General features: G+C 34.5%; 1 protein-coding gene across 4 annotated transcripts in view; it reads left to right on the top strand.

Moving 5' to 3' along the window:
• PARP8 (poly(ADP-ribose) polymerase family member 8) overlaps positions 1-13,835 on the top strand; it is a 191,421-nt gene that overhangs the window by 114,519 nt on the left and 63,067 nt on the right. For all 4 annotated transcript variants that reach the window (XM_017891849.1, XM_017891859.1, XM_017891839.1 and 1 more), the window contains exons 9-10: positions 5,934-5,994; positions 6,420-6,510. In XM_017891849.1, coding sequence (XP_017747338.1) covers positions 5,934-5,994; positions 6,420-6,510 — 152 coding nt within the window. The remainder of the gene's footprint in view (positions 1-5,933; positions 5,995-6,419; positions 6,511-13,835) is intronic.

Below are 13,835 nucleotides of genomic sequence, written 5' to 3'. Positions count from 1 at the left end.
AAAAAAGAAAGGAAGGAAGGAAGGGAAGGAAGGGAAGGAAGGGAAGGGAGGAAGGGAGGAAGGGAGGAAGGGAGGAAGGGAGAAAGGGAGAAAGGGAGAAAGAGAGAAAGAAAAGAAGAAAAGAAAAGAAAAGAAAGATGCAACAGAGACTGTATGTGGCCTGAAAATCCTAAAATATTTCTTGTCTCATCTTCACAGAAAATGTTTGTTGTACCCTGAACTAAAGGCAGAGATGAAAATGTTCATTTGCTTGGCTCTTATTCTTGTCGTACTTTCTGTATACTTTCATATCAAAATTTGCACATAATCTTATCCTTTAAGATTAATGTTTATCATGTAGTACAGACATTATTGATACTTTGCCGGTTTTTAAAAATTAATTCCTATGTAAATATTTATTTATTTATGTAACCTATAAAATATTACCATGAATAAAAGTGCAATTTCCTTAAAATGGAAATGTGCCCTCTCTCTCTCATGTGTGTATATATATATATATACACACACACACACGTATATAGATATATATTCATTTATTTAATTTTTGAGATGGAGTTCTGCTCTTGTTGCCCAGGCTGGAGTGCAATGGCACGATCTCGGCTCACTGCAACCTCCACCTCCTGGGTTCAAGCAATTCTCCTTCTTCAGCCTCCCAAGTAGCTGGGACTACAGGCATTTGCCACCACACCCAGCTAATTTTGTATTTTTAGTGGAGATGGGGTTTCACCATGTTGGTCAGGCTAGTCTCAAACTCCTGACCTCAAGTGATCCACCCACCTCAGCCTCCCAAAGTGCTGGGATTACAGGCATGAGCCACTGTGCCCGACCAGTGTTGTAATATATTTTTAAGGAGAGGACAGAGAAAGCACACAGACTACCTTATATTTGGATATGCTGACATTATTTTGATCATAGATATCAAAAAGCAAACAAATCTCCCACATTCCCTTTCTCATTAAATTACATAAAACCATTTAATCAGTACAAATTTCTTCTCTGAACCCTATAAAAGGGATTATATTTTATTACTTGAATAGTTGATAGAAATTTTATTTAGTGCCAGATACTGTGCTTTACACAATTTTAAAATTTTATTTTAATTGACACACAATAATTGTACAGATCTGTGGTTTACAATTTGATGTTTCAGTACATTATGTAATGGTTAAATGATGGTGTTTAGCATATCCATCACCACAAACACTGATCTTTTTTTGTGGTGAGAACATCAAGAATCCTTTATTCTGATTAATTTGAAATATATATTATACTAGTGTGTATAGACTAGTGACCATAGTCACTCTACTGTGCTATAACTTACTTCTCCTCTTGAACTGTGATATTGTACTCGTTGACCAATTTCTCCTCTTCATCATCCCTTTATGCTTCCCAACCTCTGGTAGTCTACTCTGTACTACGAGATCAGCTTTTTTTAGATTCTGCAAATGACTTGGATCATGTAGTGTTTGTCTTTCTTTTCCTGGCTTACTTTACTTAACACAGTGTCCCCCAAGTTCATCCATGTTGCTGCAAATGACAGGATTTCCTTCATTTTTATGGCTGAGCAGTATTTTATTGTGTGTATGTACCACATTTCATTATCCATTCATCTAATAATGGACACTTAGGTTAATTCTGCATCTTGGCTGTTGTGAATAGTGCTGCAGTATATATGGGGGCACAGATGCCTCTTGGACAGACTGATTTCATTTCCTTTGGTTAATTGCCCAGTAGAGGAACTGCTGGGTCACGTGGTGGTTCTATTTTTAATGTTTTGAGGAACCTTCATACTGTTTTCCATAATGGCTATACCAATTTACATTTCCACCAGCAATGCAAAAGGATTCTCTTTTCTCCACATCCACATCAGCATTTGTTACATGTTTTATCTTTTTGCTAACAGCCATTCTAATTGTAGCGAAGTGATATCTCACTGTGATTTTGATTTGCATTGCTCTGATGATCAATGATGTTGCACATTTTTTCATGTACCTGTTGGCCATTTGTATGACTTTTGAGAAATGCGCATTCAGGTCTTTTGCCTTTTATTTTTATTTTTGAGACAGAGTCTCACTCTGTCACCCAGGCTGGAGTGCAGTAGTGAGATCTTGGCTCACTGCAACCTCTGCCTACTGGGTTCAAGCGATTCTCATGCCTCAGTCTCCTGAGTAGCTGGGACTACAGGTGTGTGCCACGACACCTGGCTAATTTTTTTGAATTTTTATTAGAGATGGGGTTTCGCCATGTTGGCTGGGCTGGTCTCGAACTCCTGACCTCAGTAGACCTGCCCGGCCTGGCCTCCCAAAATGCTGGGATTACAGGCATGAGCCACCACACCTGGCATTTTGCCCCTTTTAAAATCAGATTATTAGTTTGTTTGTCTTTGTTCTTGAACTGTTTGAGTTCTTTATATATTATTGATATAAACCCCTCATGAGATGCATAGCTTGCAGATATATTTTCACCCATTCTGTAGGTTGTCTCTTCACTGTGTTGTTTCCTTTTTAGTTTGATGTAATCCCATTTGTCCATTTTTGCTTCTGTTATTAGTGCTTTTGAATTCTTACTCAAGAAATCCATGGCCAGACATATGCCATGAAGCATTTTCCCTATGTTTTCTTCCAGTAATTTTATATTTTTGGGTCGTACATTTAAATCTTTAATCCACTTTAAGTTGATTTTTGTATATGAAGATAGGGGTCTAGTTTCATTTTTTTGCTTGTGCATGGACAGTTTTCCCAGCACCATTTATTGAAGAGACTGCCCTTTCTTCAAGGTGTGTTCTTGGAGCCTTTGTTGAAAATTAGTTGGTTTTAAGTGTATGGATGTATTTCTGTGTTCTCTATTCTGTTTCATTTGTCTACATGTCTATTTTTACACTGGACCCATGCTGTTTTGGTTACTATAGCTTTGTAAGGTATTGTGATGTCACCAGCTTTGTTCTTTTTGCTCAATGCCTTGGCTATTTGGGGTCTTTTGTGCTTTCATGTGAATGTTAGGATTTTTTTTTTTTTTTTTTTTTCCTGTAAAGGATGTCATTGATATTTTGACAGGGATTGCATTGAATCTGTAGGTTGCTTTGGCTAGAGTATGGATGTTTTAATAATATTCTTCCATCTGTAAACAAGCAATTATCTTTTCATTTTTTGTGTCTTGTTGAATTTATTTCATTAATGTTTTATATTTTTTATTGTAGAAATCTTTCACCTCCTTGGTTTAATTTATTCCTATATATTTTATTTTTCATAGCTCTTGTAAATAAGATTTGTTTTTTTCAGATAGTTCATTTGTGGTCTACAGAAACACTACTGATTTTTTTATGTGTTGATTTTGTATCCTGCAATTTTACTAAATTTGTTTATTAGTTTTACAGTTTTTTTGGTGGAGTCTTTAGAGTTTTATATATATATGATCATGTCATCCACAAACAGGAACAATGTGGTGTCCTCTTTTTAAATTGGATGTCCTTTATTTCTTTCTCTTGCCTGATTGCTCTGGCTAGGACATCCAGTACTGGGTTGAATAAGAGTGGTAAAGGTGGGCATCCTTGTCTTGTTCCGTATTTTAGAGGAAACGCATTGAGTTTTTCCTTATTCAATGTGATGTCAGCTGTACATTTGTAAATTTGGCCTCTATTGTGTTATGTTCCTTCTATAGCTAATTTGTGAGAGTTTTCATCATGAAGTGATGTTAAATTTTATCAAATGCCTTTTGTCTGTTGAAATGATCATAATGTTTTCTTCATGATTCCGTTAATGTGATGTATCATGTTTATTGATTTGCATATGTTGAATCATCTTGCACTCTCTAGGATGAATCCTACTTGCTCATGGTGTATGGTTTTTTTAATGTGCTATTGAATTCAGTTTGCTAGTATTTTGTTGAGGATTTTTGCATCTGTATTCTTCAGGAATATTGGCTTGTAGTTTTGTTGTTGTTGTTTCCTTATATGGTTTTGGTATCAGGGTAGTGCTGGCCTCATAAAACAAGTTTGGAAGAATTCCTTCCTCTTCAAATTTTTAGAATAGTTTGAAAATAGTTTGCAAAGCACAGATGTTATGATGCTTTGATGGTTTTTAAAAAGGAATACCTATGCAAATCATTTTTATCCGTTTCTTTATGTAACATAATCCCAGCACTTTGGGAGGCCGAGACGGGTGGATCACGAGGTCAGGAGATCGAGACCATCCTGGCTAACACAGTGAAACCCCGTCTCTACTAAAAAAATACAAAAACTAGCCAGGCATGGTGGTGGGTGCCTGTAATCCCAGCTACTCAGGGGGCTGAGGCAGGAGAATGGCATAAACCCGGGAGGCAGAGCTTGCAGTGAGCTGAGATCCGGCCACTGCACTCCAGCCTGGGCGACAGAGCGAGACTCCGTTTCAAAATAAAAAAAAAAAAAGATATTAACCATGAAAGAATAAGAGTATAATTTCATAAAAGTTGAAAATGTGCTCAATATTTTAAATGTTTCAATGTATATTTAAAGGAGAGAATGGAGAAAGCACAGAGGCTACTTTATATTCTAATATGCTTTGGTTTTTGGTCATTTATATTAGAAAGCAAAAAGATCCCCTAGATTCCTTTATTCATTAAATCACAAAAAGTTATTCAGTCATTAAAAGTTTCTTCTCTGAACTCTATAAAGTGCCACAATTATGTGTTATAATTCTATTACTTGAATACATAATAGACATAAATTTTTAGTGAGTACTTAACTATATGCCAGATACCATACTTTACATAGTTTTAGAGTTGGACATATATTCAATTCCTGACTTCCCCACTAACTTACTTTTCATTTGGCAACTTTTTCACATCTTTAAATCTTAGTTTTCACATCGGCAAAATGAATGTCGTAATATTATCCACCTCACAAGGCTGTGATGAAGACCTAATGAGATCATCCATTAGTGCTTGACCTGTTTTTGAACACAAAGTACTAGTTTCTTGAATAGTAACTAAAATACATGTATTCAAGTCTCAGCTCTGCTATAGAGTGATGATGGATAAGTTACTTTAGTACTCTGGGCCTCAATTTATGCATCTATAAAGTGGAGATGGCAGTAGTACCTTAGGTGTTTTGTTAGTACTGTATCAAATTATCTCATGTATGTAAGATCTTTAGAACAATTTCTGGCACATCAGTGCTGAGGAAATATTGGTCATTAACTTTTATCATTTCAGTTATTTCTATGGTTTTTATCTCTCACTATGTATAGCATTTCTAACTTCAAAGTTTTATAAGAATATAAAAAATACAGACGTGTATATATGGAGAATATTAAAACTTGTTTTTATATTCTTTCATTTGCTTAAGAAGTATGCTGGTTCGTGGCAGTACTTGCGCTGTAAAAAAGTTGGTCTTCATAATTCCTTCCTGTAGAATACACTACAGTTACTTTTTTTTTTTTTTTAAATATCAGACTTTTAGAGCTGCCCATCAAAACACTGACATTTAAGTGGCAGAACACTTAGATTGGCTTCTGAACCACTGATGCCTAACTAGAAGGAAGAATTATGGGTGCATTATTGTGTGTCTTCCCCACACTCCTTCCTCATGTCATAAACTCCTTTCTTGTCTTCAGAAGCAGCTCCTTATCCTCAGAGTGTAGTGAAAACAAAGCAGTCATATGGGAAGATTGACTAATTTGCCACAGGAAACGAAATATTTAAAACTATGAACCAAGCAACTCGATTTTATGTATGCATGTGCGTGTACAAGACAGTAGAAATATATCTATGTGGTATAAACAGAAAAATGACAGTCCAACTAGTTTATTCGTTATTTCATATCCACAGTTAAATGTGAGCTATTTGTCAAAATCAAGGATGAGAATTAGTGATTTAAAATTTTAAATAAAATAACCTACCACACACCATCTTTTAAGCATCATTAAAATGAAAAAAAAAATGTTAATTTTTGCTTTCAGGGAATATGGAGCCATTGATGATGTAGATATTGATCTGCATATCGATGTTAGCTTTCTTGATGTAAGTATCAATTTTATGTAATATGAATGGTGCATTTAAAATACATTTATTTTATTTTGGGGAAATTTAATTTTAGTTGTCTTATAATACTGGTAGTTACATATTGACTGTTAAGGTGCTTTGTGAAGAACTGCTGTGATTGTCAAAGAAGCAGAGATTTTATAAACATATATATTTGCATTGTTTTTGCTAATGTTATCTGAAATGTATGGGCTTTTGTAATACTTTGTTATATTTTAAGTGTTCAGTTTTAGTTCTCATACATAGAAGGCCAATATTTTCACACAACAGTGGGTTTTGAGATAACTTATAGGCCTTCATGTTATATGCATTTTGCGAACATAAATTTTAAAAGTTTGTGTTTTTGTTTTTTCATTTTGAACTCTAAAATATGATTAATTCATCTTTTAAATATATTTGTGCAGGAGGAGATTGCTGTGGCTTGGGAAGTAATTCGAACAGAACCTATAATTGTTCGACTACACTGTTCACTTACACAGTATTTAAATGGCCCAGGTTAGTTTTATTTCTTTCTTTATTATTTTTAATATTAATTACCTGTGTACTATGCCTTAAGCAAAATGCATGTTCATTTGTCAGTTCTGAGCAAAAGTGCTAAATATCTTGATAATGGTATTTAAAGAAGCTTGCATTCTAAGAAAGATGGTTTATTGCCAATATAACTTATGGAAACAGAAACATAACATTTCTTTTTATAGATTTTATTTCTTTATTTCTTTTTATAGATTTTCAGAAACTGACAAGTTTCTGAGATACAAACATTTAAAAAACGCAAAGGAGTAGAAACTCAGTAAATATATATATTTTGGGTTTTCCTTAGATATAATTACTTCTCTTTGATTCTGAGATTCAATTTTAATGCAATGTATTTCTGTCTTTGAAAATGGAGATTATAATAGTATATTTGTTTGCTGAATCTTTAAGGGACAATGTTGCTATTATATTTCAACTCGTAGCTGTTTACAACAAAGGACCCTATCATAAGTCTTGCCAAAATTTACTTGGTAAAATGTTTTTTCCTACCTACTACCACACATACACACACACACACACACACACAGGCATGCATGCACACATACACAATTGTATCTACTTATGTTGTTCCAGTTATCTACTGCTACATTAAAAAAGAAATCCTAAAACTTAGTGGCTTAAAAAAACTTACCTCTCACTATTCTTTGGGCACTTCTTGCTTGCAGTTTCCCATGATTTGCAGTCATATGTGAGTGGGGCTGGGGCCGAATCAAGGCCTCACTGGGTTGGATACACACGATGCTGGACGTTCAAATGGCTAGCAGTTGATGCAGGTGTGTCATCTCAGGACTCAGTTTGAGGCTTTTAGCTAGAGTGCCTGTCCGACACATAGCTTCTTCATGTGGTTTGGTGACTGGGATGCAAATGCAAGTGTTGCAAGAGACAGGATGTAGAAGCAACCGGGAAAAGACAGAGTGAGTCTTTGATTGTATTCTGTTGATCACAGCATTTGAAGAGCACACCTAGAATCAAGGGACAGGAACATAGACAGTACTTTGTGAAATCATGGGCATCTTTAATCTGCCACACAAGTTACTATGATGTCTGCATGTTTTTCCTTTAGGCATATCAGGGAATATACATCTACTGTTTGTTGTCATATAGGAAACATACTTGTTCTTTCAGATTTATAAAACACAGGAAAATCTTTCATTTTTAGTTACTTGTTTTCTGTCTTTGCATAATACATTCTATTCAAATTAATCAATGCATAATATAAATTACATATTCTAACTGATTTAATGCTGGACAAGAAAAAATAAGTGTTTAAAATATTTTTATTCTGATAATTTCAGATATATAAATATGTAAAGAAAAGTAATTTCTCATAATTCTTGTAATGAGAAAGCTAAATGGCTTGGTGTTGTTTCTATTTTCTATGTGTATATGATTTATTTTTATAAAGTTGGTAAAGAATTTTATAAATAGCTGTGCACCTTGATGTTGAGTCATGAGACTGTCCTCAAGTCATTAAATCCGCCATAAGGGAATGATTTGTAATATATGAAGAATATTTCAGCCCATAGTTGTATGTGTTCTTGTTCCTTCCCCACATATTCTGCCATATGGCTAACTTTTTTCTTATTTTAGTGATTTGAAATGTACTCATTTGATTTTATTTTAATGGTGGTTAAAAGAAAAGGAAATCCTTATGTCTGAACTTTATTTAGGTTTAGGAATGAAATTGGGCTGGTTAATCTCTACTCATCCAAACCGCATCTGTGTGAGATGATACTGAAGCATGCTTTTATATAATCTTACCTCTGATACTTATTTTTTGATATAATCTTGAATGTAAGGGAGATATTTTCCTTCACAATATCTCTTTAAAGATTTTTTACATTTGCATGGTTTTGTAAATATTTTAACACTCATTTTAACTCATGGTTAGATTATTTTAATGTTCAGTACAATTCCTTTAGTGTCACAACTCATCTGCTCTTTCTTTCATCTATATTGGTTGATTTATATATTTAACAATTTGGAAACCTGAGGATTATGTTTTCTTTTTTCATACCTGAGAATGACCTTTTGTTTTGTGAATGAGACAACTTGTCCAAGTAAAATTAGTGAGGTCATGATAGTTCTCCTACAAAAAGCAAAAATGCTTTAGAAACTTCTCATTTTGTGCCTGAAGTATTTTAACTTTTTTTATTTGCAAGAAGTCCGTTTTGATTTGTTTGTGTTTTGTTGTGTACTTTTTGGACTGCTTTTCTTCTTCTCCTTGATAATAGTTTTTCTGTATTTATTTTTGCATGGTGTACCTGACTGAGTCTTAATTCACCTCAAGTACATTTTATGTAATTATTTATTATTCCTTCTTTACCTGGTAATCCCAATATCCTGATTGGATCTAACTCTTTTGTCCTCCATGTTTTTCATTTCTCTAATTGTTTCATCCTTCATATCTGAAAACTTTATATGTTTTTTCCAATCTGTCTTCTGCTCCACTGAGTGAATTGTTTTCGTGATTTCATCTTAAATTTAATGTTCCCATTGTATTTTTAATTTGGCCATATTCTTTACTGATTCTATATTATTCCTCCTTTATCACCAGTCGCTTTCGTTTTATTTGTTTAGTGTCATTTTGAGTTTTGTTGTGAATATCAATCAGTAATTGTCAAAGGTTTATCATTTTATTCCTATAGATGGAGTTTTGTTTTCCTCAATATTATATACAAGCAAGAGTTGAAATGTTCTTCTTTTGGAAATTAGTGTGATGTGTGAACAATTTCTTCCATTAATAAGAGGAAAGAAAGAGAATTCCACACTGACCCTACTTTGGAGTCGGCAGCTCTGAGATCTGCCTGCTGGAGGGAAGGGGTGTGAGCTCTGCTGGTACCCCACCCTGTTCCCCTGGGTCCCCTTTCCCAGCCCTTGCTCCCATCCCCATTTCTGCACCCTTGGCTGCTAACAACTCCACTTGAGACCCTCAGTAGCTTGTCCTTGGACATATAAACTTTCTCTTTCCTGGGGAGTGCAGGTAAGTACTTGGCAGTTTTTTTTATCTTCCCTTCACTCTTGCGAGGTGTCACTAGTGTGAGGGTACAGTGGCCTAGCTACTCTGTTTCAAGTCTGTACAAAGATGGGATGGAAACTAGAACTTTCCCTGGGTTTGTACCCTTGCTTGGCTTTTTCTTTTCCTATCTAGCCCCTTCTCACTTGTTCTTATTGTTTCCTCCTGAGAACAATTCCGAGTACATTATTTGCCTCTTGTCTGCACTCAAGGTCTGCTTCTGAGAGAACTTGACCTAAGGATGATGGGTCCAGGGTCATGAAAAAGGTAGCATCTGCAGAGGGAGGAAGCCCTACCAGACCAATCTAGAGTGTCTTCTCTGCCTTAGGGTTCATTTGCTCCCTGTTCTGAGAGGTGTCAGTGGTGGTTGACTTATATTATAGCATCTGTCTCTTTCATAGAATGGAGAGTTTTGCATCCATCCTGTAGGGCCCCTTAGGATTGGTTCCATCTGCTCTGTGCAAAATTTGCTGGGCATTTCTCACGTGGGGATGGCATTACTCCAAGTTTCTGGTCTTTTTTTACTGGTTTTCTCCTATTTCTATTAGGCATTGGTTATGACTGTGTTTGTGCAAAAGTATTCACTCACATTACCATCTTACTAGTAAACTCCCCAAGATATTTTTTTCTTATTGAAAATTTGAGGAAAATATGATTGAAACTGTGCAGTAATATATAATATATGGATAGAACTGGAGACAGTGTTACTAAAAAGGAACTTTTAACTTATTATTCCAGGAGAATAATTAGGTTTTATCCTAAGTTATGATTAGGATTATTGCTAGGAAATAAAAAAGTGAGAAAATATTTATGAAGAGTGTTTATGCTATGCCCATAATGCCTCTGCCTGTCACATAATACCATTATTTCAGTTTCCATCTGTAAATAGGTTATCACCTTATTAAGGTTAAGCAGATGAACTTCCCAATTTCAGTATCCCATTTTACGGTGTGTTGCCTGAGACCACTCCCAATATCTGATACTACATCAGTTAGAATCCAATCAGAAAACAAACCACTCTAGTATCTCAGGTAAAAAAATTAAACATAAAGAGTTAGTTAAACCAGTGGCTAAAAAGTTGGGAAGAAAAGCAGGATGGTGAAGCTCACCAGAGAGTGGTAGGAGGAGACCACGAAGGAAGATGACAGCAAGAGATCACTACAGTCCCTTGGGGCTGGAGTGACACTGGAAAAGGGATGGTATGCAGCAGAATCCAAATATAAGGGAAATCTTACAGGTTCTAGAACCATATCAGGAGTTGCTCTGTAGGAATTACGGCCACAGAAATAGGACATGTCTGGTAAAGAGCTGCAACCATGGAGAAGATATGACAACTGCTAAAAAATGCCCACACAAGACAGGAGAGGAGAAGGAAAGAGAGATGAGGGAATAGGAGGGAAAAGAGAGAAGAGGGAAGGGGAGAGGGAGAAGGGAAATAGGGTAGAAGGGAGGAGAGAAAAAAAAAGGAAAATAATACCTTGATTCTCTTTCTCTGTCTCTTCCTCAAGTCCAAACAGAGCTTCCATTAGTCAAACCTAACCAGAAGGTAGTTGGCAAGGGACTGTGGAAATGCAGCCTAAAGGTGGAAGAATGAGGAATGGACTTGAGAGCAAACAAAACACAATGGCTTATGTGTATATCCTTGTCAAATGCATAATGCTGTTAGACATTTTAAAATTTACATAAATGCTGTTGTGCTATAAATTTTATTCTCTTAACCACTTCTGTTGCTAAGATAGCAACAGAATTGCTGGCCCTGTTGCTCTGTGTACACTAATATATACTATAGTATAGATCCACTACAATTTACATATTTGCTTTCTTAGTGGTGGCCACATACATTATGGTCAGATCCCTGACGCCATAATCAGTGCTGCAAAGAATGTCCTTAAATAACTTAATTTATGGACTTTATGACAGTTAACTTATGAACAGTGGAATTTTTGTGGGTTGGTCTAATCTGAGCTGAGAGCACATACTCATCATCATTTCAGTTGCGTGGCTCTACTTACTAATCAGAATTTCTCCAAATATCTGTTAACCATTTAGAATTTTCCTTCTCTATGTAGCTTTGTCAAACCTTTATTTTTCTAATGTGTTTCCTGTCTTTGAATTTTATTATTGTTTATCTTACAAATCCCTTTAGTATGTTAGCTGTTGATAACTAGTAGGTTCAATTCATGCAAAAGTCTTTTACAGTGATATTTATGAAAAGTTGGTATTTGATATTTTTTATGAAAACTTTTTGAAATAACAAAATTCAGCGATTTAAAATTAAGTGATTTAAAAGAGTGTTTCCAATGTGTCTTTGGAAGGTATCAGCATTTATTGCAAGAAATGTATGGCTAATTCAAGATCTAGACTGACCTACTTAACAGTTCTTTTTGAAAAGGATTTATTCCTACATTTCGGAAATGTATAAATAACAGTTATTTAAACATCAAGATTTGGCTACAGCTAATCTGACAATATGTCTGTGAGAGAACGGGAATGATATGAATTGAAGACATCTACCTCCTTATCCACTTTGAAACTAAAGATAAGGATTATTTATATTATATATGGGGAAATATACTCTAAATAAAGATATGATATAATTTATCACTCTTATGATAATGTATATTTTCTGGAATTGCTGATATAGAGATGCAGTTTTTCATCACAAGGACAAAGCTGTTTTTAGTTGAAAATGATAAACAACTAACAATACTTTAAAATGATTTCTGTGCATATCGTCTCATTATTGGTACCTCTGTGCTTGCATGATCAGTGCATTAGAATAATTTCCACATATCTTGGGCAGCCCTCACTTCCCAACTGCAGTTATATGAGAGATAAGAAAACATTGAACAACTTTGACCTTTTTTAAAACCATGAAAATATGTCACTAGTACTTTCTGTCAAGTTCTTTTCTTATAAAAGAACATTTATTTGTAGTTTCTAGTTTTATGGATCGGTACAGTTCTGGGGATTTTTATTGTTGTTTGTTTGTTTCCTCGTTTTGCTTAGATCACTAATTTTAGCTATGTTTATTCCTGAGTACTTATTTGGATAATTAGACTTTTATAGTTCATTTTATTTTCTAACTCATTATTGATTATCAAGAAAGTATTAATTTTTTAAAACGTTATTAAAAATGAACTTAAAATGTTTTAAATTTACAGAAAATTGCAGCTAGTACAGAGGTCCCATAAACTCCAACACCTGTTTCTCTGTTTATTAACATATTTCATTAATACACTGAATATAATTAATTACATTTATTTTATTAGTAATGTGTGTTTTAGAACTTGAATTTTGGAATATTTTATGAATTCCAAATTATGAATTTTGGAAATTTTAGAATTTTATGAACTCTTTTAGTATATTCCAAAATTATAGTTCATTTAGATTTTATGCTATTAATGGAGTCAATGTTTGAGATTTATATTTTTCTAGAAAAATTATTTTGATAAATGTTAATACTTATTTTCTAGTCATGCATAGTATGATTAAGTTTTGGTCTTTGTATTATCAATTTATAAGGATAATTTGTATGTTCTGGATAAACATTTATATCTAGTTATATAACCCTTCTTTCTTTCTACGTATATATCATACCCAGTTTTCTTCAGTAAAGGCATTAGTTCTAGTGCATTTTGGATTTTCTACATTTTGTAGGTAGATCTCTTTTGTTTCTCTGCCCTTATCTTCCCACTTTTTCTGTCTGCCTCTGAAGAGATTGTAGCTTCTTCAATCTTCTTAGAGAAAATACAGTGCTTTCTCATTTAATTCCACTGAGGTTTTCAAGATGTTAGAATGTTTCTATTCACTTTTGAATTTTGAAAGCCTTGGGTTTGGGTTAAGTGGGATTGGAGTGATGTTTACTCTATACCTTACTCTCTGTACAAAGATTAAGGAGTTCTTAGGAAATGAACTAATTTTTTGGTGATACAAACACCCAATTTCCTTGATTGATGGAGCATTTGTGTCCCAAAGTAGTGGCCAACAGGGGATGCCATTTGGCTTACAATACAGAGCATGTGTGATCTGAGAAGGTCCTATGAGCAACACCGTCTTTGCTCTAATTATCTGCTGCCCCACCTGTTGCTATGAATGCCACTATCTAAACTCCCATATGTCATCTTTTCATTTGCAGACTAGTTTCTGTTCCCTTTCACCTAATTGGGACGCCATCCCAGAATTCAGTTCTCCTCCTCCTTCCTGTACTATTTATTTCTCTTTTTCTCCTAGAAGACTCACATCAGCATATATTTCTCTTGTCTTAAAA

This window comes from Rhinopithecus bieti, unplaced genomic scaffold (assembly GCF_001698545.2).
Source record: "Rhinopithecus bieti isolate Rb0 unplaced genomic scaffold, ASM169854v2 scaffold_1561, whole genome shotgun sequence".
NCBI lineage: Eukaryota > Metazoa > Chordata > Mammalia > Primates > Cercopithecidae > Rhinopithecus > Rhinopithecus bieti.
Note: the sequence above shows the minus strand (reverse complement) of the source record. Positions and strands in the feature narration are given on the sequence as shown.